Below are 24,018 nucleotides of genomic sequence, written 5' to 3' on the forward strand. Positions count from 1 at the left end.
GGCCAATGAAGGTCAAGGACTCCATACAGAATCTGATGACACCACCCACGACTCTCTATGTCAAACCATTCAAAAGTTATAGCAGAAAATCGGGACGACCAATCAGAAGAAGGGGCGGGGCTAATTTTCACCAATTATGGTCAAGGACTCAATACTGAGTCCCATGGCACCACCCACGACTCTTTATGTCAAACCTTTCAAAAGTTATGGCAGAGAAAAGTATTCTAGGGGGCGCTGTTGAGCCGTTAGGCAACGCCCATTAATGCAAACCATGAAATATCAAATTTATCACCAGGCCTGGCTTGCATACAAAATTTGGTGACTTTTGGAGAACTATCAAATATGGGCCAATCAGATGAAGGGGACGAGCGCTTTTTTGCGTCTAGCGTCGCCACGGTAACACTTTTGAAAGAGAAAAGTAACGTGCGTCGTCGCAGGACAGAGACGCACATTATGATGTAAACAAAATTTTCGGCATTCAGCCAAGCTCGAACTCCCGACATCTGGCACCAAAGACCGATATGCTCTGGCTGAGCTACGTCTCAGCCATTCCTTTCTCTTTGACTTACTGGCTTAGGACAGACCAACATAGCAATAAAATGTCTGGAACTTTTTTTCCTAATTTTTTAAATATTTGTAAGGTATAAATATTAGTAAAACACTACTATTTTATGTATTACTCTCTCTGTAACCATTCTACCGTGGTTCTAACCGGGCTGAGCACGGGACTATTTCTGACGTCACCACATTACAACAGCTGATCGGTCGGGGGGCGGGGCCGTCATCACCCTACTCGCCACTGATTGGTCGGGGGGCCATGACGCCTTTTGGCGTCTAGCGTCGCCACGGTAACGCTTTTGAAAGAGAAAAGTAATGCGTGGTGTCGCAGGATGTAGACGCACATTTTGATGTATAACACACCTGGGTGCACGCTACGGTTCGGGCTGAATTAACTGCCGAAGGAATGGCATAAATTTTGCCAAAATGACACAATTTATTCAAAATGGCCGACGTCCTGTTCGGTTTCGGCAGGCCTGACTTGGGTGCAAAATTTGGTGACTTTTTGGGCATGTTAAGGGGGGCAAAAAGGCCATCACTTTGTCAGGAAAAAAAAAATAATAATAATAATAATAATAATACAAATTCCTGCAAATACAATAGGGCCTTCGCAATGAAGGTGCTCGGGCCCTAATAATAATAATAAAAATTCCTGCAAATACAATAGGGCCTTCGCACTGAAGGTGCTCGGGCCCTAATAATAAAAATTCCTACAGATACAATAGGGCCTTCGCACTGAAGGTGCTCGGGCCCTAAATATGTATTTGGGGCTGCTGCATGTTGATCTATGCATGTTAAAAGTTGAAATTTAATAAGGAGTGAGTAGATACTCACTCCTACTATTATTATTAGGGCCCGAGCACTTGCAGTGCGAAGGCCCTATTGTATCTGTAGGAATTTTTTTTTTTTTTTTTTCTTTCTTTCTTTTTTCTTCTGACGAAAGGAGGGCCTTTTTGCCCCCCTAAACGTCCCCAAAAAGTCACCAAATTTTGCACGCAAGTCAGGCCTGGCGAAAAATTTGACATTTAATGGTTTGCATTAATGGGCGTGGCAAAATGGCTCAACAGCGCCCCCTTGAAAACTTTGTGCCTCAAGCCCCACAATATGGTTTGTCGTACATGCACGAAAATCGGTACACACCTGTATCATGGCGCAACTTAAACAAAAGTCTCTTGGGGTCATGCCCGAAACCGAACAGGATGTCGGCCATTTTGAATTAAACGTGTCATTTTGGCGAAATGTATGCCATTCCTTTGGCATTTAATTCAGCTCAAACCGTAACGTGCACCCAGGTGTGTTATACATAAAAATGTGAGTCTCCATCGTGCGACACCACGCATTACTTTTCTCTTTCAAAAGCGTTACCGTGGAGACGCTAGACGCCAAAAAGCGCGCCCACCCTTCATCTGATTGGTTCAGACAGAAAAAACTTTGAGCCTCAAGCCCCATAATACGGTTTGACGTACATGAACGAAAATCGGTACACACCTGTATCATGTCGCAACTAAAAGAAAAGTCTCTTGGCGCCATGGTCGAAACCGAACAGGAAGTCGGCCATTTTGAACATTCTGAATTAATCGCGTAATTTTGGAGCAATATATTCCATTCCTTCGAGAGTTAATTCAGCCCGAACCGTATCGTGAACCCAGATGTGTTATACATCAAAATGTGCGTCTCCATCCTGCGACTACACGCATTACTTTTCTCTTTCAAAAGTGTTACCGTGGCGACGCTAGACGCCAAAAAGCGTGCCCCCTTCATCTGATTGGTCCATATTTGATAGTTCTCCAAAAGTCACCAAATTGTGCATGCAAGCCAGGCCTGGCGATAAATTTGATATTTCATGGTTTGCATTAATGGGCGTGGCAAAATGGCTCAACAGCGCCCCCCGGAAAACTTTTCTCTGCCATAACTTTTGAATGGTTTGACATAAAGAGTCACGGGTGGTGTCATGGGACTCGGTATTGAGTCCTTGACCATAATTGGTGAAAATTAGCCCCGCCCCTTCTTTTGATTGGTTGTCCCGATTTCCTGCTATAACTTTTGAATGGTTTGACATGGAGAGTCGTGGGTGGTGTCATCAGACTCTGTATGGAGTCCTTGACCTTCATTGGCCTGAATTAGCCCCGCCCCTTCTTCTGATTGGTTGTCCCTTTTTTGTGCTATAACTTTTGAATGGTTTGACATAGGAAGTCGTTGGTGTTGTCATTTCTGATATGCTTATGGGGGGCGGTGGCCGTGAGTGCGAGGGCCCGTTCATCGCTGCTTGCAGCTTTAATTATTATTATTATTATTATTATTATTATTATTATTATTATTATTATTATTATTATTATTATTATACATTCACAGATTCAAAGTACAGCAATGAAAAACATGTCAATGGAAACTTGACGTTTCACGCAGATTTAGACAGTTTTAACCCTCTTGGAAAAAGTGCAAATACAGATTGTATACTAAAAATAAAAACAAGATTCAATACATTATTTTAGTTTTTTCCGTTTATTGAACAAAAATATCAATGTAAACCGTGTGAGTGCTTTCTTGTTTGCAAATATTAGACTTGTAGATTTTTATTTTTGTTCTTTAAAAATTAAAAATGTTTCCGCAAACATTTCCTCCAGTTTGCAAAATAGTTGATGGTTGTGTTGTATACTATGCATATTGTCACTTTCTTTTTCTTGACTGTGCATTTAAACCGTATTTTTTTATATTTCATTATCTGCTACTTACAGTTATATCACTGCAAAACACTCAGAGTTTGTAACACTTAAGTATTTCCTAACACTTTATTACATAAAGTTTATGTAATAAAATAAAAAGTACCCAACAATGACTGTCATAATTTGATATAATAGATGATCAAATGTGTTTTTCTGCATAGATACAATTGACAATTACTAAGCTAAAAGTTACCAAATGATGTGCATGGACCATTTTTGCTTAAATGTAGCCTACTGTATGCAAGCAGGTTTTATGATCAAGCTCATTTGTAAATTCTGTTTGATAGCAACTAAAAGTTAAATCACAAAGGTTAGGATTCTGGCTTTCACCATCTGGTTTAGTGAGATTCTGTATATCTGAAAACCATGTCTGTGATGTAGACCTGGATGCTCCCAGACAGCTGCAGACGGTAGAGCTGACGGACGAGAGCATCACTCTAGAGTGGAAAAACAGCCGCGCTCAAGTGGACAACTACCGCATCAAGTATGGACCTCTTTCTGGAGGGGAGCATGGAGAACTTCTCTTTCCCTCTGGACCCAAGGACTCCACCCAGGCTAAGATCACTGGTAATGCACAGCCACATATATTGATTATGGTTGTCCATCGAGTCCGATGATGATGTCCACTTATGTCCTTAGCGGTAAGGTGGCTAAAGGGCCCTATCCTGGACAGATTTTATTGCAGGTAGGGCATGTGTAGGTTGTGGTAATGTTACTGGCAGTCAAGGGTGTGTTTCTCCTGAGTCTCTGTTGTTGCCTCCTGCCAGTCCTCTCCTCCAGCCTGTGTGTACCCTCATGGTAGCGCTGCCGCCACAGGTCGCCGTCAGCAGTAGCAGTCTCAAGGTCGTCAGGCCTGATCTTACACTTCCTCAGTGAGGTCTTCAGCTGATCCTTGTACCTCTTCTTGGGCCCACCTGCCAGGCGCCATCCATGGTGTAGCTGGCCATACAGTATTCTGCGAGGCAGTCCGTCTTCGGACATCCGGAGAGAGACTGCCTCGTATTGGAAGATATAGTTACCCTGATAGCAAAGTATTAGTGAATTAATGTTAAAATATGGTTAGGCAGAATCATTGACTCCATGTTGAAGCCATGTTGATGCCTGGTTCGCGACAAACAGAATATGTTGATTCAACATTGATTACACATTGGAATTAGAATTGGATGATTGATTAATGGTCGATCCACCATCAATCCTCAACCTTAACTAAAAATCTACATTTTTGAACATAATTCAACATTGATTTAACATCTTTTGCTATTGGGGTACTTAAAGTAGATGCTAATAACATACACTCTGTTCAAGACAAGACAAAAGGTGTTGTCTATTGATCCATTAAAGGTGATTACCTAAACAAAGTAGAATTTGTCCTTGATGAGGATAAACGTTTTCTCGACCTGGAAAATCAAAACTCCTTCAACTGATGGATTATAGTATAAAGCATTAGAAAAGGATTGCTTAACTTTTAAGGCAGTCTTAATGGTGTAATGGTGTAGCAACTTATTTTCCTTTAGCCTCATGTTATCATCCTCAAATTTGGCTTGAAAACAACTGTTAACAGAGGTGTCAAAAGTATTCACATTCATTACTCAGGTAGAAGTATAGATACTAGAGTTTAAAAATACTCTTGTAGAAGTTGAAGTATCATCTCCAATTTTTTACTCAAGTAAAAGTATAAAAGTACTGGTTTCAAAACTACTTAAAGGATAAAAGTAAAAGTAATGTAAGGGGGAAAAAAGCCATTAAGGACAAAAGCCATTGAAAATGAATGTATCTTAGTATAATGCGAATATATTAAAGAACCATATATGGGCCTGATTTACTAAGATCCTAAATAAAGAGTACTAAATTGCGTGTGCACTGAAAAAGTTTGCACGTGCTGTTGTTGTGTGTTTTGCGGGTGATCAACTAAGAATGCTTGCGCAATTGATAACAGGTGCAAACCGCAGTATTTAAATGAGGTGTTGCGTGTCTTACGGTTTGCGCCATGCAGAGTCTGGATCAGAGTCGGCGGCAGAACGGATCTAATTGGGGGGCACATAATAACCAGCGGGGGGGCACAAACTGCCGTTCAAGAACGCAATATGATGTAAATGCTTAATATGAGATTGCCATCAACGATCACAGCAAACCAGTTTCAATTACACAACATACTGCAAAATCTCTTTTTAATACACACACACAAAAGTGTATTGTGCACCCAAACTGCAAAAAAAACAAAAAACAACGACGTACAGGCCACATTTCTCCCTCCCTCGCCCTCTCCATCTCTCTCTCATACAACGCATACACATAAAAATGTGAACGGTGAATCTCCAAATTTAATTTGACAAAATTAGACAGACCCAAACATTCCACATTTGCGTAATTTTTTTTTTTTTTTTTTTTTTTTTTTTTTTTATTAACAAACAGTGCAAACGATGACAAAAGACAGCATCAGTATGTGTATGTGTGTGTGTGTGTGTGTGTGTGTGTGTGTGTGTGTGTGTGTGTGCGTGCGTGCCGTGTTTGAGTGTAAATAAGGTGATGAAAGTAGGTACATAAATTGAGAATATTGATTCGAAAGTGAACAAATAAACAATTTTCATATAGAGTGGTGTATATCATATAAATATAGCAATATCCTAATATAACATATTTTGTATAAAATATTATAACATATAACCAAATTATATCACCATACTATTATATATTACAATATAATACTATAGTTTAACATGCCAAGAGATTTCATAACTTTAATATAATAATATGAAACAATATATCATGATAATGCCAGTAATAATTATTAGAGTTAGAATTGGTCATTTATGTTTTGCAATGAGGGGTGAGGTCAGACCGGGGTGTCAGGGAAGCGAGCAGGAGGCCCCCACCAGACTTCAGTTGCCCGACCGGGAGCCCCAGCAGGAGGCAAGTAGGACGGCAGTGAAAGGAAACCCCCCCCCTACTATATAAGTACATATATATATATATATTTTTTTTTTTTTTATTTATTTATTTATTTTTTTTTCCCCCTTTTCTTTTTCTTTTTTTTTTTTTTTCCCCCTATTCCCTTTCCCCCACTACCCCTCCTGATTAATTTTGTTAGTTCTGTTAGATGTCATTTAGAGTCAGGAGGGATCGCATCTTGGACCGCAACCCGACCCAGAGGAGGCTGCCGGCCCGTTGTGGATCAACCTCCTGTGCTTCTCCTACTCTGGGCAACTCCCAGACCCAGAGGAGGGGGTCTGCCCGCTGAGGAGAAGCTTTCCAATTTTTCATTATTCATTTATTTTATTTAATTATTTATTTATTTAATTGTTCCCTCCCCCCCTTTTTTGAGAGTGAGAGAGATGGGGTTCTCCCATACCTGCCCCCTACCGCCAGCCAGGGCCCCGTCATGGCCCCACAGAGCCAGGCCTGGAGCCCCCGCCCACCTCTACCTTCAGCCAGTCAAGCCCGGCCCCGCCCCCCGCCTTTACTCTAATTATGATATAATAACTTAATTATCATGATTATTGTTCAAATTAAAAAGAAATTAAAATAAAATAATAATAAATCATAATAATAATAATAGTAATATACAAAAAAGAGAAACTTGTTGTGATGTTGGCTGATAATGTTGGCAATGAGAACAACAACAGTAGTAATAATAATTACAGTCATGATCTTAATCATAACCAATATGTATATATTAATATTTTTACTCTTCAAGAGTGACAGCAACAGTTATTGTTATCATCACATTCATAGTCATGGTTGTAATAACAATGTAATAGTCATAACAATATGATAATGTAGTAATAATAATAATAATATATAATAGCTATAACAATATATTTAATATATGGTGATATAAAAGTGTAACAGTAGTAATATATGACAGGCATAATATGTAATAATACTATATATAATATATGATCTTATAGTAATATGATCATAAAAAATAATGATAACGTAAGAGTTGTAAGTGACAACATAATGGACAGGAAATAGGTATTTGTGAGGTATTTGTGAGAGGAATCAGCTCTGGATGTATTGTAGAAAGGGGGACCAAGTGTTTTCATAGGATGAGATATTATTTTTCAAAATAGCAGTGAGTTTTTCTAGGTTTGAATGATCTGTTAGAAGATTAAGCCAGTGGGTTATGGATATCTTTGTTCTATCTTTCCAGTTCAATAGTATGGTTTTCTTGGCGATAGTTAAAGATATTAACAGAAATGATGTGTGTTGTTTGGGTAAATGTAATGAGGATAGGTCACTAAGTAATGCTATGATGGGGCTTATGGGGATGCTGAGGCCGAGCATCTCTGATAGCCTGTTCATGACCTCCGACCAGAAGTTCTGGATGGGTGGGCAGTGCCAGAGGGCGTGGATGTAATTGTCTACGGAAGTTGAGCAGAGTGGACAGGTATTATTTTGGCTGAAACCCATGCGGTGGAGTTTGTGTGTGGTAATGTGTGCTCTGTGTAAAACTTTGTACTGAATTAACTGGGTTTTGGAGTTGCATGTCATGGAGAAAGTGTTATTGCATATGTTTATCCAGTTGGTGTCTGTTGGTATTTTGTTGAGATCTATTGTCCATTTGTCTATTGGAATTGCTATTGTGGTGTCATTGAATGCTAGAATCTTGTAAACTTGAGAGAGTGTTTTCTGAGGTTTGAGTGATTTGAGCTTAGTGTATAAGGGGGGACTGTGGTTACTGAATTCTCTGATGTTGATGTTTTTCTTTATAGCTTCTTTTAACTGAATAAATTGGAAGTAGCAGTGATCCGGTATGTTGTGTTCTTTTTGGATGTGGTCGAAGGTCACGAACAGGCCATCATTGAGTAGCTGTCCCAGGCTGGTTACTCCTCTCTCAATCCAGGGGGAAAATGCAAAAATCTTTTTATTGATTAAAAACATAGGGTTGTTCCAAAGAGGGGTATGAGGGGATGGTGAGAAGTTGTAATGGAGAATTTCATTAGATTTCCACCAGGCTGAAAGAGTGGTGCTGATAGAGTTATTATTTTTGTAGCATGGATGAGTTTTTATGGATTTGTCTATGAATGGGAGATTTTGGATGCTTAGCTCTTGAGTTAAATTACTTTCTATTTCTAGCCATGGTGAGTTAATGTTATTTATCCAGTGACGGATATACAGTAGTTGATGTGATAAAAAATAGAAGTGGAAGTTTGGAGCTCCGAGTCCTCCGTGCTGTTTATGTTTTTGTAAGGTTGATAGTTTAATTCTTGGTTTATTGTTTTTCCAGTAGAATTTGGTGACTGTGCTATTGAGAGAGGAGAACCAGCCCAGGGGTGGGGTGACATTAATCATTGAAAAAAGGTAATTTATTTTTGGAAGGATGTTCATTTTAACTGTTGAGATACGGCCAATTAGGGATAGTGGTAGATTATTCCATCTTTCCAAGTTGTCTTTTATTTCTTGTAATAGGGGGGTATAGTTGAGTTTGAATAATTCATTTAGATTTGGGGAGATGTGTATTCCAAGGTACTTGATAGATTTTGCTGTACGAGCGAAAAGGGGGTCCCCAGCCTCAGCATCCCACCCGCCCATAGGCAGAATCTCGGATTTAGTCCAGTTGATGGAGTAGCCAGACACCCGACTGAAGTTGCTGATCAGATTATGGACTGATGGAAGTGATGATGAGGGGTTTGTGATGTATAATAAAATGTCATCAGCGTATAAGCTAATTTTATGGTGGTGTGATTTTGATTGGATACCTGTAATATGATTGCATTGTCTAATGGAAGCTGCCAGTGGTTCAATGAATAGTGCGAATAATAATGGGGATAATGGGCATCCTTGTCTCGTTCCTCTAAGTAATTGAAATGGTTTTGATATGATTCCATTGGTTATAACAGATGCAGTGGGTGAATTGTATAGTGTTTTAATCCAGTTGGTGAAGTATGGTTGAAATCCAAAGTGATTAAGGGAGGTGAAGAGAAAGGACCAATCCACTTTATCAAAAGCTTTTTCCGCATCCAGGGTTGCTATGATGAATGGTGTTTTGTTTGGAGAGGTGTTGTTCTTATAGAAATTTATGATGTTAAATAGCCTTCGAGTGTTTTCTGAGGAATGCCTCCCTTTAATGAAGCCGGTTTGATCTATATGTATTAGTGATGAGATGACAGATTCCAGTCTAACTGATAGAGCTTTACTTAATATTTTTATGTCTGTATTGATTAATGATATGGGTCGGTAATTGGAGCAGCTGGTATGGTCTTTGTTGGGTTTTGGTATGAGTGTAATATAGGCGGTATTCATGTGATGGGGTATAGTTTTATTTTGGTGGATTTCAGAGATCATTGTAAAGAACAGTGGTGAGAGAAGTGGCCAAAATTGTCTATAATATTCTGCTGTGTAGCCATCTGGACCGGGTGATTTATTGTTGGGCATGAGATGAAGGGCTTTGGTGATTTCTTGTAGTGAGAGAGGTCGGTCTGGGTTTTCTGATTGCGTTTGGGTTAGTTTGGGGAGGGAGACATTCCTCAGAAATGTCTCAGTTTCTGCAAGTGGGGTATTCTGTGATGGAGTATAGAGGTTTGAGTAAAAAGTTCTGAAAGAGTCATTAATTATGGAAAAGTCGTGAGTTATATTACCAGATGTATCTACAATTGAGGTTATGATGGATTTTTCTATTTGTTGTTTAAGTTGATTTGCTAGAAATTTGCTTGTTTTATTTCCAAATTCAAAATGTTGTTGTCGGAGTTTGATCAGGGTTTCTTCAGTTTTCTTATTCAGTATATTATTTAGTTCGTGTTTGGTCTTTAGAAGTTCCTTCATAACGGAGTCGGTGGGGGTGTGAGAGGCTAGAAGGTCCAATCTCTTCACCTCCCTCTGTAGGTTGTGTTCTTTTTTGGTTTCTTCTTTCCTTTTGTATGCAGTGTATGATATGATTTTACCTCTCATGACGGTTTTTGCTGTTTCCCATAATGTGCATGCTGTTATTCCAGGGGTGTTATTAATTTCGATGAAGGATGCCCATTCTTGTTCAAAGTAGTCCAGAAATTCCTTGTCTTTGAGTAATGAGTTGTTGAAGCGCCATCTGGGGGGGGGGGTGAGGTTGGTGTTCTGCTAGGAAAGTAATACTTATGGGTGCATGGTCAGAGATTATAATGCTATGGATGGTTGGGTCTGTTATCTTGTGTGTGATAGAATTGTTGACTAAAAAGTAATCTATGCGGGAGTAGGATTTATGATAAGGTGAGTAATATGAATATTCATTATTGCTAGGATTATTTTGTCTCCAGATGTCCATCAGTCCATAATCTGACATGTACTGTTTAAGCAGGGATGACGGTTGGTTAGATCTGTTGATGGAGGTTGATGAGGAACGGTCTATGTTTGGATCTAGTACTGTGTTAAAGTCGCCGCCTAGAATGATATACGAGTCAGAGAAGTTGGATAATGCTGAGAATAGAGAGTGAAAGAACGGGGGAGAGTCTGTATTAGGGCCATAAATATTTGCAAGTGTTATTGTGTCTTTTCCAATTTTTCCTGTGATGATAACAAAACGACCCTCTGGGTCAGTCAATGTTGAGGTATGAGAGAAAGGGGTATTTTTATTGATTATAATAGAAGTACCTCTTTTTTTTTAGTTATAAGTGGAGTGGTATGTCTGGCCAATCCACCTGGCTGTAAGTCTCCGAGACTCTGCCTCTGTAAAATGGGTTTCCTGTAAAAAGCAGATGTCAGATTTCAATATATTCAGCTGGTTTAATATTTTTGTTCTCTTAGCAGGGGAGCTGATTCCTCTCACATTCCAGGAGGTTATTTTTACCGGTAGAGCCATGAGATATTAAATATTCAATGTCAAAAGAAAGATAAAGCTAAACCACGAAAGATGCGTGTGTGTGTGTGTGTGTGTGTGTGTGTGTGTGTGTGTGTGTGTGTGTGTGTGTGTGTGTGTGTGTGTGTGTGTGTGTGTGTGTGTGTGTGTGTGTGTGTGTGTGTGTGTGTGTGTGTGTGTGTGTGTGTGTGTGTGTGTGACAAAAACAAAAAAAACAACAAAAAAAAAGATACAAATAAAAGGGGGAGGGGTAAGGGGAGCAAGAGAGGTAGAAACCACACAAACCATAAACATAGACACATAAACATTTAAACGTATAAACGAGCATGGTATTTTACCTCGGGGAAAACATCAGTACAGGGGTGTTTATAATTCACGTTAATGTCAATAGCGGGTTATGGGTTTTCAGAAGAGCCATGGAGTTGTTTTGGAGTCTCTGTATAACTGTCCTTCGATGTAGAGTTTGTCCACCACCAGGTTTGCGCGTTTATTGTTTTGCCTGTGTTGTTTGAAGATGGGGTATAGTACTTTGCGCCGTTCATTTATTTCGCGTGGGTATTGGTCGTTGATTCCGTAGTGCGTGCCTTTGAGTTCCTTTCCTCTGCTTTTAATCAGTTCCTTATGTTTGAAATGCTCCAGTTTAACGATGATGGGTCGGGGTGATTTGTTTGTACGGGATCCAAGACGGTGAACACGGTGAAAGGTGATGTGATTTACAGTGTCCACATTTGCGTAATAATAAACGCCAAGGCTGGCGCCATGAAGTCAATTAAATGCATGTGTCACCTTTAGAAGAGTTGCACATCTTAATTTTCCTATTTCACCATGGATCACACTTTGGGAAGCCTTCTTTATATTTAAGCGTTATTTCACACCAACGCAGAACCAACAGCGTAGGGTACGCGGCGACGCACACCGCACCGCGACCCTACGCCGTCGATTTAACGCGGAACCATAATTCAGGCGAAGCTGCAGTCTGTCTGCGCTGATCACTGACACACCGGGTCATAATAAGCACGGGTTTTAATTAAATGTAATTTACGAAGGATGATTTCACGTTCAATAAGATAAGTAATCAATAAAATACAAAGTTTGGCACAAAGGCTTGGCCTGCTTGTGGGCGAGTGGAGGGGGGCACAATAACTAATTTGGGGGGGCATGGCCCGCGGATGACCCCCCATGACGCCGACCCTGGTCTGGATGGAAAGCAAGATAGTCGCAAGCGCAAAATGAAATTTGACGAGTTGGAGTTAGAAATATTAGTGGAAGAGGCAAATAAACACATTCATGAACTACAGCAAAGAAATTTAAACATTACCAAAAGAAACGCAATATGGGAGAAAATCTGCGATAGAATAAATGCAGTTGGTAAGACAAAAAGAACGGCAGATGAGGTTAAAAGAAGGTGGCAAGATATAAGGCGAAGAACTAAAGAAAAAGTGAAATACATGAAATAGAGTAACGATGCTGTTTTTAAAATGTAAGGAGTAAAAAGTACAGATAATTGCGTGAAAATGTAAGGAGTAAAAGTAAAAAGTTGTCTGAAAAATAATTACTCCAGTGAAGTATAGATAAGCAAAATTTCTACTTAAGTAAGGTAACTAAGTATTTGTACTTCGTTACTTGACACCTCTGCCTGTTAAGCTGTTGTACATCCGTTTATTCAGGTGAAGATGTGTAGCTCATGAATAATGCATTAAAGCAATTTGTTAACCATCTAAAGCAGAAACTTGTTCCAACTTGCAAACCCTGAAAAAGGACACTACAAAGTGATATTTTACTAGATATTTTCAAACCTGGCCAACCAAAACATGTTTTTATTTATGGCATACAACTAATGTATACAATATTGTTAGATAATTGACCACTCCATTTAATCACAAACTTACTCTTTACCATTACAAATAGCTTGTTATGAAACTGTCTCTTTACTGGATTCAACTAAACCTGGCAACTCCAAAATTGTGCAATATTGATGATGCAAAGTAGTAAAATGATCTTTTAACCACAGTTATAAATCCTGCAGCGACATCCTACTTATTATTATACTGTAGAGTTTGTAATTATACTATCAGGGATTTTTCACATCCCAGCACACCAGACAAAGGGTCGTTAAAGGAGATGAGTGCCTTTCTTTCAGAAATTTACAAAGCTTCATAAATCTTCTGTGACACGTTTGGTGACAGAACACGACAGCTCTCTTTTCATCATGTCCTTACTGCTTTGTTCGTTTTAGCAGGTAGAGCTAGCCTCAAGTCCATCCAGTCCTGCCGCCTGCATTGTGTACCTCCTTTCAAAATAAATGTTGCCACTTCATACTGCCAATTCCTGAGGTACAGATACTCCAGCTTGATGTGAAGTTGGGCAGAAATAAAAAGGAAAAACATAGAGAAGCTGGATAATCTTAGTCTTGGTCTTTAATGTTGCAGTATCCCGTAAATTTGAACAGCTAAATGAAAAATATATTTTCTGGCTGAGGCAGTTTAAAGAAAAGAAATAAACATTTTTCAGTTTTTGATTTGATAGTTAGTTCCCACAATCAAATATCTGCTCTCAAGCAAAGATCTTTTTTTTTTTTTCTTTTTTTATGTGCCCTTATAACTGAAATTAATATTTTGGTGTTTTTTTGAGTTCAAGCAACTGGACATTTTGTTTTGCAAGTTTATTCAACTAATTTCTAACCAAGAACTCCCTCGTCGTCTAGTTGTGATCAAATGAGTGATAGTGTTGTTTCAGTGCAAACATACTCAGTTGTTTTCATTGTTATGGCTGCTCGGTAGTCACATTGGCTCACTACCACTTTGCATCTAAATGACACTTGCTGAAAAGCTTCTGTGGAAAATAAATGATACAGTGTGAAGAGTTTATTCTCTTAATTATTGGGGTGAGTTTTTGTAGGGCTCCCTGTTAAATAGTCAGTGTTGTTTCCAGCCTGGTTGTTAACTAAAATGGGTTGCCTTTGTTTCATGTCATGAAATGTTTGTCTATGTAGAAAAGACCCGCTTTCTTTTAAAAACCACCCAGGAGGGTGTCTGGCACTGCAAAGCTAAATGGAAAAAACAATGTGGCTTGTTTCACTGCAAAAATTTGCACATTTTCATCCATCTGCACCCTTGACATAATACAGCCTTGCTTCGAGGCGGGTGAACTTCTTTTTTGTCTTTGGTATTTTGTAACGGCATGATTAGACAGGATGAGAAACAAACAGGAAAAACAAAATCTTCCAAGAAAACAGACTATTTGTGTTTTCGTCAAACCCAGTTCTTTGTCCTTGGGAGGCCCATCCCATGAAAAAGAGCACTGTGTCCATTCAGCTGATGCCCCCTTCCCTGCATCACACACACCTCAGCACTTCTTTCACACACTTATTATCTGTAATTGCCTTCACGCTCCTGATTTTATTGATAATGAGTTTCACGGGCAATAGGTGTAATTTCATGCAGCAAAGCTCTGTGTGCATTGACCTCTGTGGGAGTTAATGAAGGAATTAGAGGCGATCAGTACGAGAGCAGACTTAATCGTCAGAACCAAACAACCGCCTAAGCTTGCTGTATCATAGCAAGAAGTGGTTTTGCTATGCGACAAAGGCTCTATAGATCTATCAGTGCAAATACAACACTGGTGTTGGTCAGTGAACAAAGGCTTACCATGAAATGCAATTACGTTGTAATCTATTGTGCAATTAAGCCATAAGAGTGTTTTTTGTGGCGGCATAGCCATTAGCTGAAACAGCTGGCCACTTGACTACAGAGCCTATACCCACAGTTCATGTGTTGACACTTCAGTATACCTTCTTAAACAAGACGTAAATTACTACAGCTTCTTGCTTCTATGTTTTGTGATTTTCTGTTTGGTTGTCCTGCAGGCCTAAGACCAGGAACCGAGTATGGGATGGGTGTGACTGCGGTGAAAGATGAGAGGGAGAGTCTGCCCACAACCACCAACGCAGTGACAGGTGAAATGCTTCACTCATCAACTAGAAACAGATTGTATAACAGCCACATTTTTCTGTCTTACTGCTCTTGGCTACAGCTAACTCAATCCCAGCTGCATGGAGGACTGCAGAAGTCTTAAGCAGTGTTAGCGCTTGTATGACTTGAATGTAGATTCTTCAGGCCTGGACATTTAGCGGATGACACCACCCACGCCTCTCTATGTCAAACCATTCAAAAGTTATGGCAGAAAGTAGGAACTACCAGATATCGACCAATCAGATGAAGGGGCGGGGCTAATTTGCAGCAATTATGTTCAAGGACTCAAAACCGAGTCAGATGACACCACCCACGAGTCTTTATGTCAAACCATTCAAAAGTTATTGCAGAAAATCGGAACTATTACATATCGACCAATCAAAAGAAGCGGCGGGGATAATTTGCACCAATTAAGGTGGAGGAGTCAAAACAGAGTCTGATGACACCACCCACGACTCTGTATGTCATACCATTTAAAGGTTGTGGCAGAAAATAGGATCCATCAAATATCGACCAATCAGAAGAAGGGGCGGGGCTAATTCATGCCAATGAAGGTCAAGTACTCAAAACCGAGTCAGATGACACCACCCATGACTCTTTATGTCAAAACATTCAAAAGTTATGGCAGAAAATAGGAACAATTACATATCGACCAAAATTCAAATTCATGCCAATAAAGTCAAGTACTCAATACTGAGTCTGATGACACAACCCACATGTCTTTATCACCGTACAAAAGTTATAGCAGAAAGTAGGAACTATAAGAAATAGACCAATCAGAAGAAGGGGCGGGGCTAATGTGCACCAATTATGTTCAAGGACTCAAAACCGAGTCAAATAACACCACCACACCACACTCTCTATGTGAAACCATTCAAAGGTTATGGCAGAAAGTAGGAACTATCACATATGGCCCAATCAGATGAAGGGGGGGCGCGCTTTTTGGCGTCTAGCATCGCCACGGTAACGTTTTTGACTGAGAAAAGTAATGCGCGTCGTTGCAGGATGGAGACGCACATTTTGATGTATAACACACGTTACGGTTTGGGCCGTATTAACTCCCGAAGGAATGGCATAAATTGCGCCAAAATTACACGATTAATTCAAAATTGCTGACTTCCTGTTCGGTTTCGGTCATGGCACCAAGAGACTTTTCTTTAAGTATCGACTTGATACAGGTGTGTACCGATTTTCGTGCATGTACGTCAAACCGTATTGTGGGGCTTGAGGCACAAAGTTTTCTAGGGGGCGCTGTTGAGCCATTAGCTCACGCCCATTAATGCAAACCGTTAAATATCAAATTTATCACCAGGCCTGGCTTGCGTGCAAAATTTGGTGACTTTTGGGGAACTATCAAATATGGCCCAATCAGATGAAGGGGGGGCGCGCTTTTTGGCGTCTATCATCGCCACGGTAACGCTTTTGACTGAGAAAAGTAATGCGCGTCGTTGCAGGAGGGAGACACACATTTTGATGTATAACACACGTTACGGTTCGGGCCGTATTAACTTCCGAAGGAATGGCATAAATTGCGCCAAAATTACACGATTAATTCAAAATGGCCGACTTCCTCTTCGGTTTCGGTCATGGCACCAAGAGACTTTTCTTTAAGTATCGACTTGATACAGGTGTGTACCGATTTTCGTGCATGTACGTCAAACCGTATTGTGGGGCTTGAGGCACAAAGTTTTCTAGGGGGCGCTGTTGAGCCATTAGCTCACGCCCATTAATGCAAACCGTTAAATATCAAATTTATCACCAGGCCTGGCTTGCGTGCAAAATTTGGTGACTTTTGGGGAACTATCAAATATGGCCCAATCAGATGAAGGGGGGGCGCGCTTTTTGGCGTCTATCATCGCCACGGTAACGCTTTTGACTGAGAAAAGTAATGCGCGTCGTTGCAGGAGGGAGACACACATTTTGATGTATAACACACGTTACGGTTCGGGCCGTATTAACTTCCGAAGGAATGGCATAAATTGCGCCAAAATTACACGATTAATTCAAAATGGCCGACTTCCTCTTCGGTTTCGGTCATGGCACCAAGAGACTTTTCTTTAAGTATCGACTTGATACAGGTGTGTACCGATTTTCGTGCATGTACGTCAAACCGTATTGTGGGGCTTGAGCCACAAAGTTTTCTAGGGGGCGCTGTTGAGCCATTAGCTCACGCCCATTAATGCAAACCATGAAATATCAAATTTATCACCAGGCCTGGCTTGCGTGCAAAATCTGGTGACTTTTGGGGAACTATCAAATATGGCCCATTCAGATGAAGGGGGGGCGCGCTTTTTGGCGTCTATCATCGCCACGGTAACGCTTTTGACTGAGAAAAGTAATGCGCATCGTCGCAGGATCGAGACGCACATTTTGATGTATAACACACCTGGGTGCACGTTACGGTTCGGGCGAAGAAACAGCCGAAGAAATGGCATAAATTGCGCCAAAATTACACACTAAATTAAAAATGGCCGACTTCCTGTTCGTTTTCGGCCATGGTGCAAGAGACTTTTCTTTAAGTTGCGACATGATACAGGTGTGTACCGATTTCCGTGGATGTACGTCAAACCGTATTGTGGGGCTTGAGGCACAAAGTTTTTTGTTGGGCCATTAGGCCACGCCCATTAATGCAAACCATTAAATATCAAATTTTTCGCCAGGTCTGGCTTGCGTGCAAAATTTGGTGACTTTTGAGGCACGTTTAGGGGGGCAAAAAGGCCCTCATTTCGTCTGAAGAAAAACGAGGGAAATAAAAACAATTGCTACAGATACAATAGGGCCTTCGCACAGTCAGTGCTCGGGCCCTAATAATAAACAGTAGATATACAAGAGGGTCCTCGCACTGTAGGGCTTGGGCCCAAATAAGCCCTTGAAATAAATGGAATCTGATATTTTAACATGAAAAAAACACTCCTTGGTGTTACTTTAAATAAGATTTGTTGTATATATTGCTGGAATCGGAATCTGATTACATATGAAAATCTATATCACAAATGTTTTATCCAAGGAACATGAGTAAATAAAAAAAATCTACTGATTTATCTGTTTTTACAGATTTTAATAATGATGAAATACTGGCACTTTTAAAAAAATGGAAATGAATATTTAAAAGTTGTTTTTACGACTTATTACCCATCAGCTCTGGATGCTCCCAAAGACCTGACTGTAACAGAGGTTACCGAAACCACCATGACACTGGAGTGGAAACGTCCCCTGGCCAAACTGGACTCCTACAGACTGGTCTTTGTTTCAGCGGACGGCTACAGGGTTGAAGACTTGGTTCCAGGCAGCTCTGAATCTCACACCCTCAGGGGCCTGACCCCTGGCATGCTGTACACCATCAGCATCACCGCAGAGAGGGGCCGGAGAAACAGCATACCTGCCACCATTTCAGCTCCCACAGGTCAGCACTGCCGAAAGCTTTTTCCACGCAGTTTCCAATCGAGCAGCAGAGCCTTGTTTGACATTACCGGGAGTTTAAAATATTTTGCAAGAACCAGCACAAAACAGAAGAAGCAGTGGAGCATGGTTTATAGTTATACTGTTGGCATTTGCACCAGTAATAACACTGATATTTCGGATTTCCATACAAAATTTATTGGAGGGCTTTTTTTGCTCAATCTCATAAATTTCCATCAACGTGTCAGTTCATCTAGCAATAAACTATTCTTCCCATTTACCTCCAGTGGTATACCACAATTCCGATTTTATTTTCCTCATCATGTTTGATAACCCAAAATTTTGTTACTGAAAGGACAATGTTAAGTGAAATTAGAGAACTAGTACGTTAATCCACATGTTCAGTGGAGTATTCAGAAAAATAAGGATGCTGTTAAGAATTATTTGTTTTTCAGCGTTGCCGGTTTTATGGTTTCGTTCTTCACTGTTGTGCTCAAAACTCTCAGTCTTTGATTTTTAAATCTCTTCCAAGGGGGGGCACCGTGGCACAGCTGGTAGTGCAGCCGTGTCACAGCCGTGTCACAGCAGCAAGGTCCTGGGTTCAATTCCCGCTGGGGGGCACTGTGGGCACTGAATGCGTGTTAAGTTTCCCCATGATTTCAGTGCCCACACCTTGGGTGGGGTTGGCGAAAGGGCCTTTTTGTGTGGAGTTTGCATGTTCTCCCCGTGTTCCCTTGGGTAGCTAATGTGAGCTAACCTCACAAAAACATGCACACAGTCCTGGGCTATACACTGCAAAACGAAAAAGAGACTGATTCAGGCTGATGCCAAAGCAGCGTTGTGCATGTTGGATGTGTTATTAACCATCTAAGCCTTATCAGGTTTCTTGAGAAGAAGACTCCTGACTTCATCATTAATTGTGTGAAGATCAACATCACCTTGAATTAGAAAAGTACAGCCATGCCTTCACAGTACTTTCTTCAAGAACAGCAGGGAATCCTTTCCTATTAAAGTCTGTGAGATAATGACCCTAACTATTACTTGATTAGGTGCCTCTGCAAATATTTTATTCAAGAAAAATTATGCTCTCATTAGTAAATGTTGTAGGACAGGGCCATACCAACTCTGATCATCAAGGGCCGCTACCCTGCATGTTTTAGATGTTTCCGTACTTCTGTCAGGGGTGCGGTTGGAGTAGGACCCAGATGTTTCAAAAATGATGATTTATTTAAACTAAAAACGCTGCAACGCAGGATCCAAAATCACAGGAACCCAAACTTGACAAAACCAGAAAAACATGACATGGCACATGGAGGACAAAACAGTACGGACCAGCAGGGAGCAAAGGAAAGACAAGACCAATATACACAAGGGTTAACGAGACACAGGTGCAGACGATCAGGGCAGATGGGAAACAGGAAAGTCAAACAACAAACCGCCCTCAAAGAACAGATCCCAGATGTTTCAAAAAAAAAAAAAAAAAGGTGGGCGGAGGGGGTCTGGAGGAGGGTCCAGGCCAACACATAGTCAGAACTCAGGGGACCGTCCTCGGGACCGGGCAGACCGGTGAGACAGGTCAGGGGGCCGTCCTCGGGGCCGGGCAGACGGGTCAGAGGGACGCTCTCGGGACTGGGCAGACGGGTCAGAGGGACACTCTCGGGACTGGGCAGACAGGTCAGAGGGACACTCTCGGGACTGAGCAAACGGCCGTTCTCGGGACCTTGGCTTGGACTTTGGCTGGGGCAGAGAACTTGGCTGGGGCTGTGGCGCGGGCAGGGACCTTGGCTTGGGCCATGGCGCGGGCAGAGACCTTGGCTTAGGCCATGGTGCGGGCAGGGAACTTGGCTTGGGCTGTGGCGTGAGCAGAGTCCTGGGCAGGGGTCTAGGTACTGACTGGGGCGCTAGCAGAGTCCTAGGGGCCGCTGAGGGGGACACAGAATTCGAGGGGCTGGCTGAGGGGGGCACAGAATCCGAGGGGCCGGCTGAGGGGAACACAGAATCCGAGGGGCCGGCTGAGGGGAACACAGAATCCGAGGGGCCGGCTGAGGGGAACACAGAATTCGAGGGGCTGGCTGAGGGGGACACCGGGTCCTCTGCGTCGGCTGAGGGGGACACCGGTCCTCTGCATCGCTGAGGGAGACACCGGGTCCTCGGCAGGGGCCTGGCTGTTGGCTGAAATGCGTCCGGGACCACCACTGGAACAGGGACGGGTGCGTCCTGGGCCCCCCTAAAGCCAGGCATGTTCCCCAGAAGGGGGACTCCTCTTCCTGAAGCTGGGGCTGACATTGTTCCCATCTCTGCCAGAATTTAGCCCGACAGCTCTTGGGCCCACCTAGAGCCAGGCATGTTCCCCGGAAGGGTGAATCCGGCTCCTGCCAACAGGGCCTTTTTTCAGGGCTTCCTAGAAGACATATTGCCAAAAGGCAAAACTTTCTCCTGCTGGGTCCATGATGTCTGGTCCGTTCTTTTAAGGGTGCAGTTGAAGTAGGACCCAGATGCAGGAGACCAGAAGGCAGAAGTTCCAAAAATGATGGTTTATTTAGCCGCGAGCAGCTATTAAGTGACAGAGCTCCTGGTAGATCTGGTCGTTCCTTATCGCCGTCTACATCCCTTTTTAATTCTCTCCTCAGCAGTGGCGATTCCTCTAAGACTACAAGGGAAGCTCAGCTTCCTCTAAAATGTCAAAAAATAAGTGGTCAAATATGTACTGTTGTGTTTACATTTCATTGACTATATATGCGCTAGAACATGATCACCTTTAGTTCAGAATCTTATCACAGGTCACAGACTTCCTTCTCATTCATTCCTGCAGCTTCACGTGCAGAAACTCAGCGTCTATGAAGCTGGAGTGGGTTGTTCCACTGCAGCCAAACACACCGTCATTGGAGTGCTCGGGTTTGTCTGAAGCTTCTCTGGGGGTCTATGGGGGAGTGGGCGTGGCCTCGGCTGGCCTGCTGCATGATGATTGGATGATCTGTCTGAGGCTAAATCCCTTTCTGATTGACAGTCAAATGAGCGAATCAGCGATCTTGTTTTGTAGGTTCATTCCATCATTCCCGAGTTGATCTGGAGAGTTTGTAAATCCTCGTAGTGACTTTTTTCTTTGTCAAAACGATAAGCGACACACTCAGCAACTTGTTTCTGGTGTTTGGAGACTGCACTGGTGTTTATTGGAGACTCTGACTTCTGTTGCTCTACAGTTATTGTCCCCGTAGAGCAGCGGCTGCTGCTGTAGCCGCTCCACCGTTGCAACGCATTCACAGCCACTCACACCAGCCTCGCGCAGCAGCTCTGTTGAGCCGCATTTTGTAATAACGGTGCATTTTGTAATAAACGTCCATATTTGTCATTTCATTTTGTAATAAAGCCGCTTTTTTTTTTAATAAACTGCCACATTTTGTAATAAACTACCCTAACGCATTTTGTAATACATTTTGCCGCATTATGTAATAAGTTATTACATTTTGAGAAGATTATTAAGAAAATGCACTTGCAACTTTTTTATTCTCTAGAAAATGCCTCTGTAAAAACAGATCTCATGTCAACAACACGTGTGAGTCCGTTCCAAGTCGTAGTTTTTGCCTCCACCTAGTAGCTACGACTGCAATGTGCAGTTTATGTGCATTCATGCAAATGCATGAATCTGGTTTCCCGCGAGTGAAATGGCCATATTAATCTCAGACCAACTGTAAATTAAATTAATTGTTAACTTCCTAATATATAAATTACTTTGTATCCCTTCCACAAGGCTCATTCACAGATTAATACATTTACTCTTATTACTATTATTTTCAATTAAATTCAGAACATTTTAACCTAGTATAGCAGAAATCTACAACAAAAAGACATCCCATGGGTCTTTACATACAGAGAAACCCCAAAAATGCCCTGAAGCAAAGGGAATGCCCACTTGTGAGTGTGTTTATGAGAATCACACATGTTGGAGAACCAGAGTGAACCTTTGAGTGTGTGTGTGCCCTGATGACTACATGGACATATGTGCAGCTTACGTAATGTCTTCTCATGTGATAGCTGTTGCTGTGAGCAGCTCCTCACTTTTTCTGGGAATGGACCCCAATAAACTGTGGCTCTGTTAAATAAAAGGCCACATTTTGCCAAGACCTGTTGAAATATTGTCTCAAAAATCAGCAGCCCTATAATTCAAACTCTGGGCATTTATTATTACAAGACCATACATAACACAAACATACCGGTACATGATAGAACCGATGAAGGGACTGAGTGGAGAAAAAAAAATTGTAACAAAGTGGTGGAGCAAGGCATGAGTGGTTCAGCTTTTCCTGGTTCAGTCATTGAAAAGTAATGAGACCAAATATTTTACAGGAAGCATTAAAAATGGGAACCTTACTTGGTGTGATTTGGACACAAATGTGCTTGTATGAATCAAACAGGACCTGACCGGTCAAGACTTCAATCCCCATCTTTGGGATGTTTATTGAAACTACTTTTGTATTCTGAGATTGCCGTATGTGGTTAGTAGAGCGTAGCCAGATCTACATTGTCCACGTTTAAATTGACAGTAGTTTTGTATTTGCTTGTGTGATACCATACTGTGGACATACTTAAATGAATTGAAACATAAATGTCTCAATTGAAAGAGCATGAACGAGTTCCTATCTGATTGTAAGTGAAGACAGTAAATGTTTTTGCTTCATCAGTATTGCTGTCTATAGTACATGATAAAACAAATGATGGCACCTTTTATAGGTCTCTTGTTGGTTGACATCAGATGATGGTAGTACATGAGGAGATAATTCTCCACAAAGGAAACCGAGCACAGAAAGCATGAATTAAGCAACCCCATTTTCCTGCATTTGCCTACATGATATGGAAGATATCAAGAAGAGATGCTGATATCTCAAGGGACTATTTGAGTTTCTCACAACAGACACCTTCAGCAGCTGGTCATGAAGAGTATCTTGCTCCCCAATGAAAAGGTGAGAGAAAAGGTTAAACAATCATTAGAGAAATTCAAGAAAGTGTTGTTTATACAAAATATGAATACCTCTCTGAAGTTCCCTGCCACACAAGAGCATCACGCATCATTTCTATTGTCTGTTTGAGATTGCATAGACAGGAACATATGCATAAAGCGAAGCTCTCCACATCCTGTCAGACTTATATCATCCACCATCCCATTTATGTTTCACTCTGCCACACAGTGAAAGGGGGATAATGGGAGCCTGAATGGTATCTTGTGTCTTCCATCTCTTTCTCTTTCCAGACTAGTCTCTGAATGCTTGTACATTTAATAGACCTCAATTACAGGCTGCTGCATGTGGCTCTATATGGTCTCCCCATACTGTAGGTTTGAAGTGGACATGGCACATCTGCTGCAGCAGGGCAGGCTGCACTGCACCTTCAAATGTTAATGGCTCATTCACAGCCATTATCCGGTACAAGCTGCATCAGCATGTCTGCCTGACGCTTTTTATTATGTCTTACCACTTATATGGTAATATAGAGGAGATGGCTACGGGCATCCATTGATAATGAGGCTGGCCTTTTATAGTGCAAATACGGGAATACTTTGAATCCAGACGAAGTGATGGTCACTTCACCCTCTCTTTTTTTT

The 24,018-nt window shown here is 41.5% G+C and overlaps 1 protein-coding gene across 4 annotated transcripts in view; it reads left to right on the forward strand.

Moving 5' to 3' along the window:
- LOC133450816 (tenascin-like) overlaps positions 1-24,018 on the forward strand; it is a 298,463-nt gene that overhangs the window by 242,137 nt on the left and 32,308 nt on the right. For all 4 annotated transcript variants that reach the window (XM_061729719.1, XM_061729721.1, XM_061729718.1 and 1 more), the window contains 3 exons: positions 3,663-3,848; positions 14,918-15,007; positions 18,163-18,426. In XM_061729719.1, the coding sequence (XP_061585703.1) occupies positions 3,663-3,848; positions 14,918-15,007; positions 18,163-18,426 (540 nt within the window). The remainder of the gene's footprint in view (positions 1-3,662; positions 3,849-14,917; positions 15,008-18,162; positions 18,427-24,018) is intronic.

This window comes from Cololabis saira, chromosome 9 (assembly GCF_033807715.1).
Source record: "Cololabis saira isolate AMF1-May2022 chromosome 9, fColSai1.1, whole genome shotgun sequence".
Lineage (NCBI taxonomy): Eukaryota > Metazoa > Chordata > Actinopteri > Beloniformes > Belonidae > Cololabis > Cololabis saira.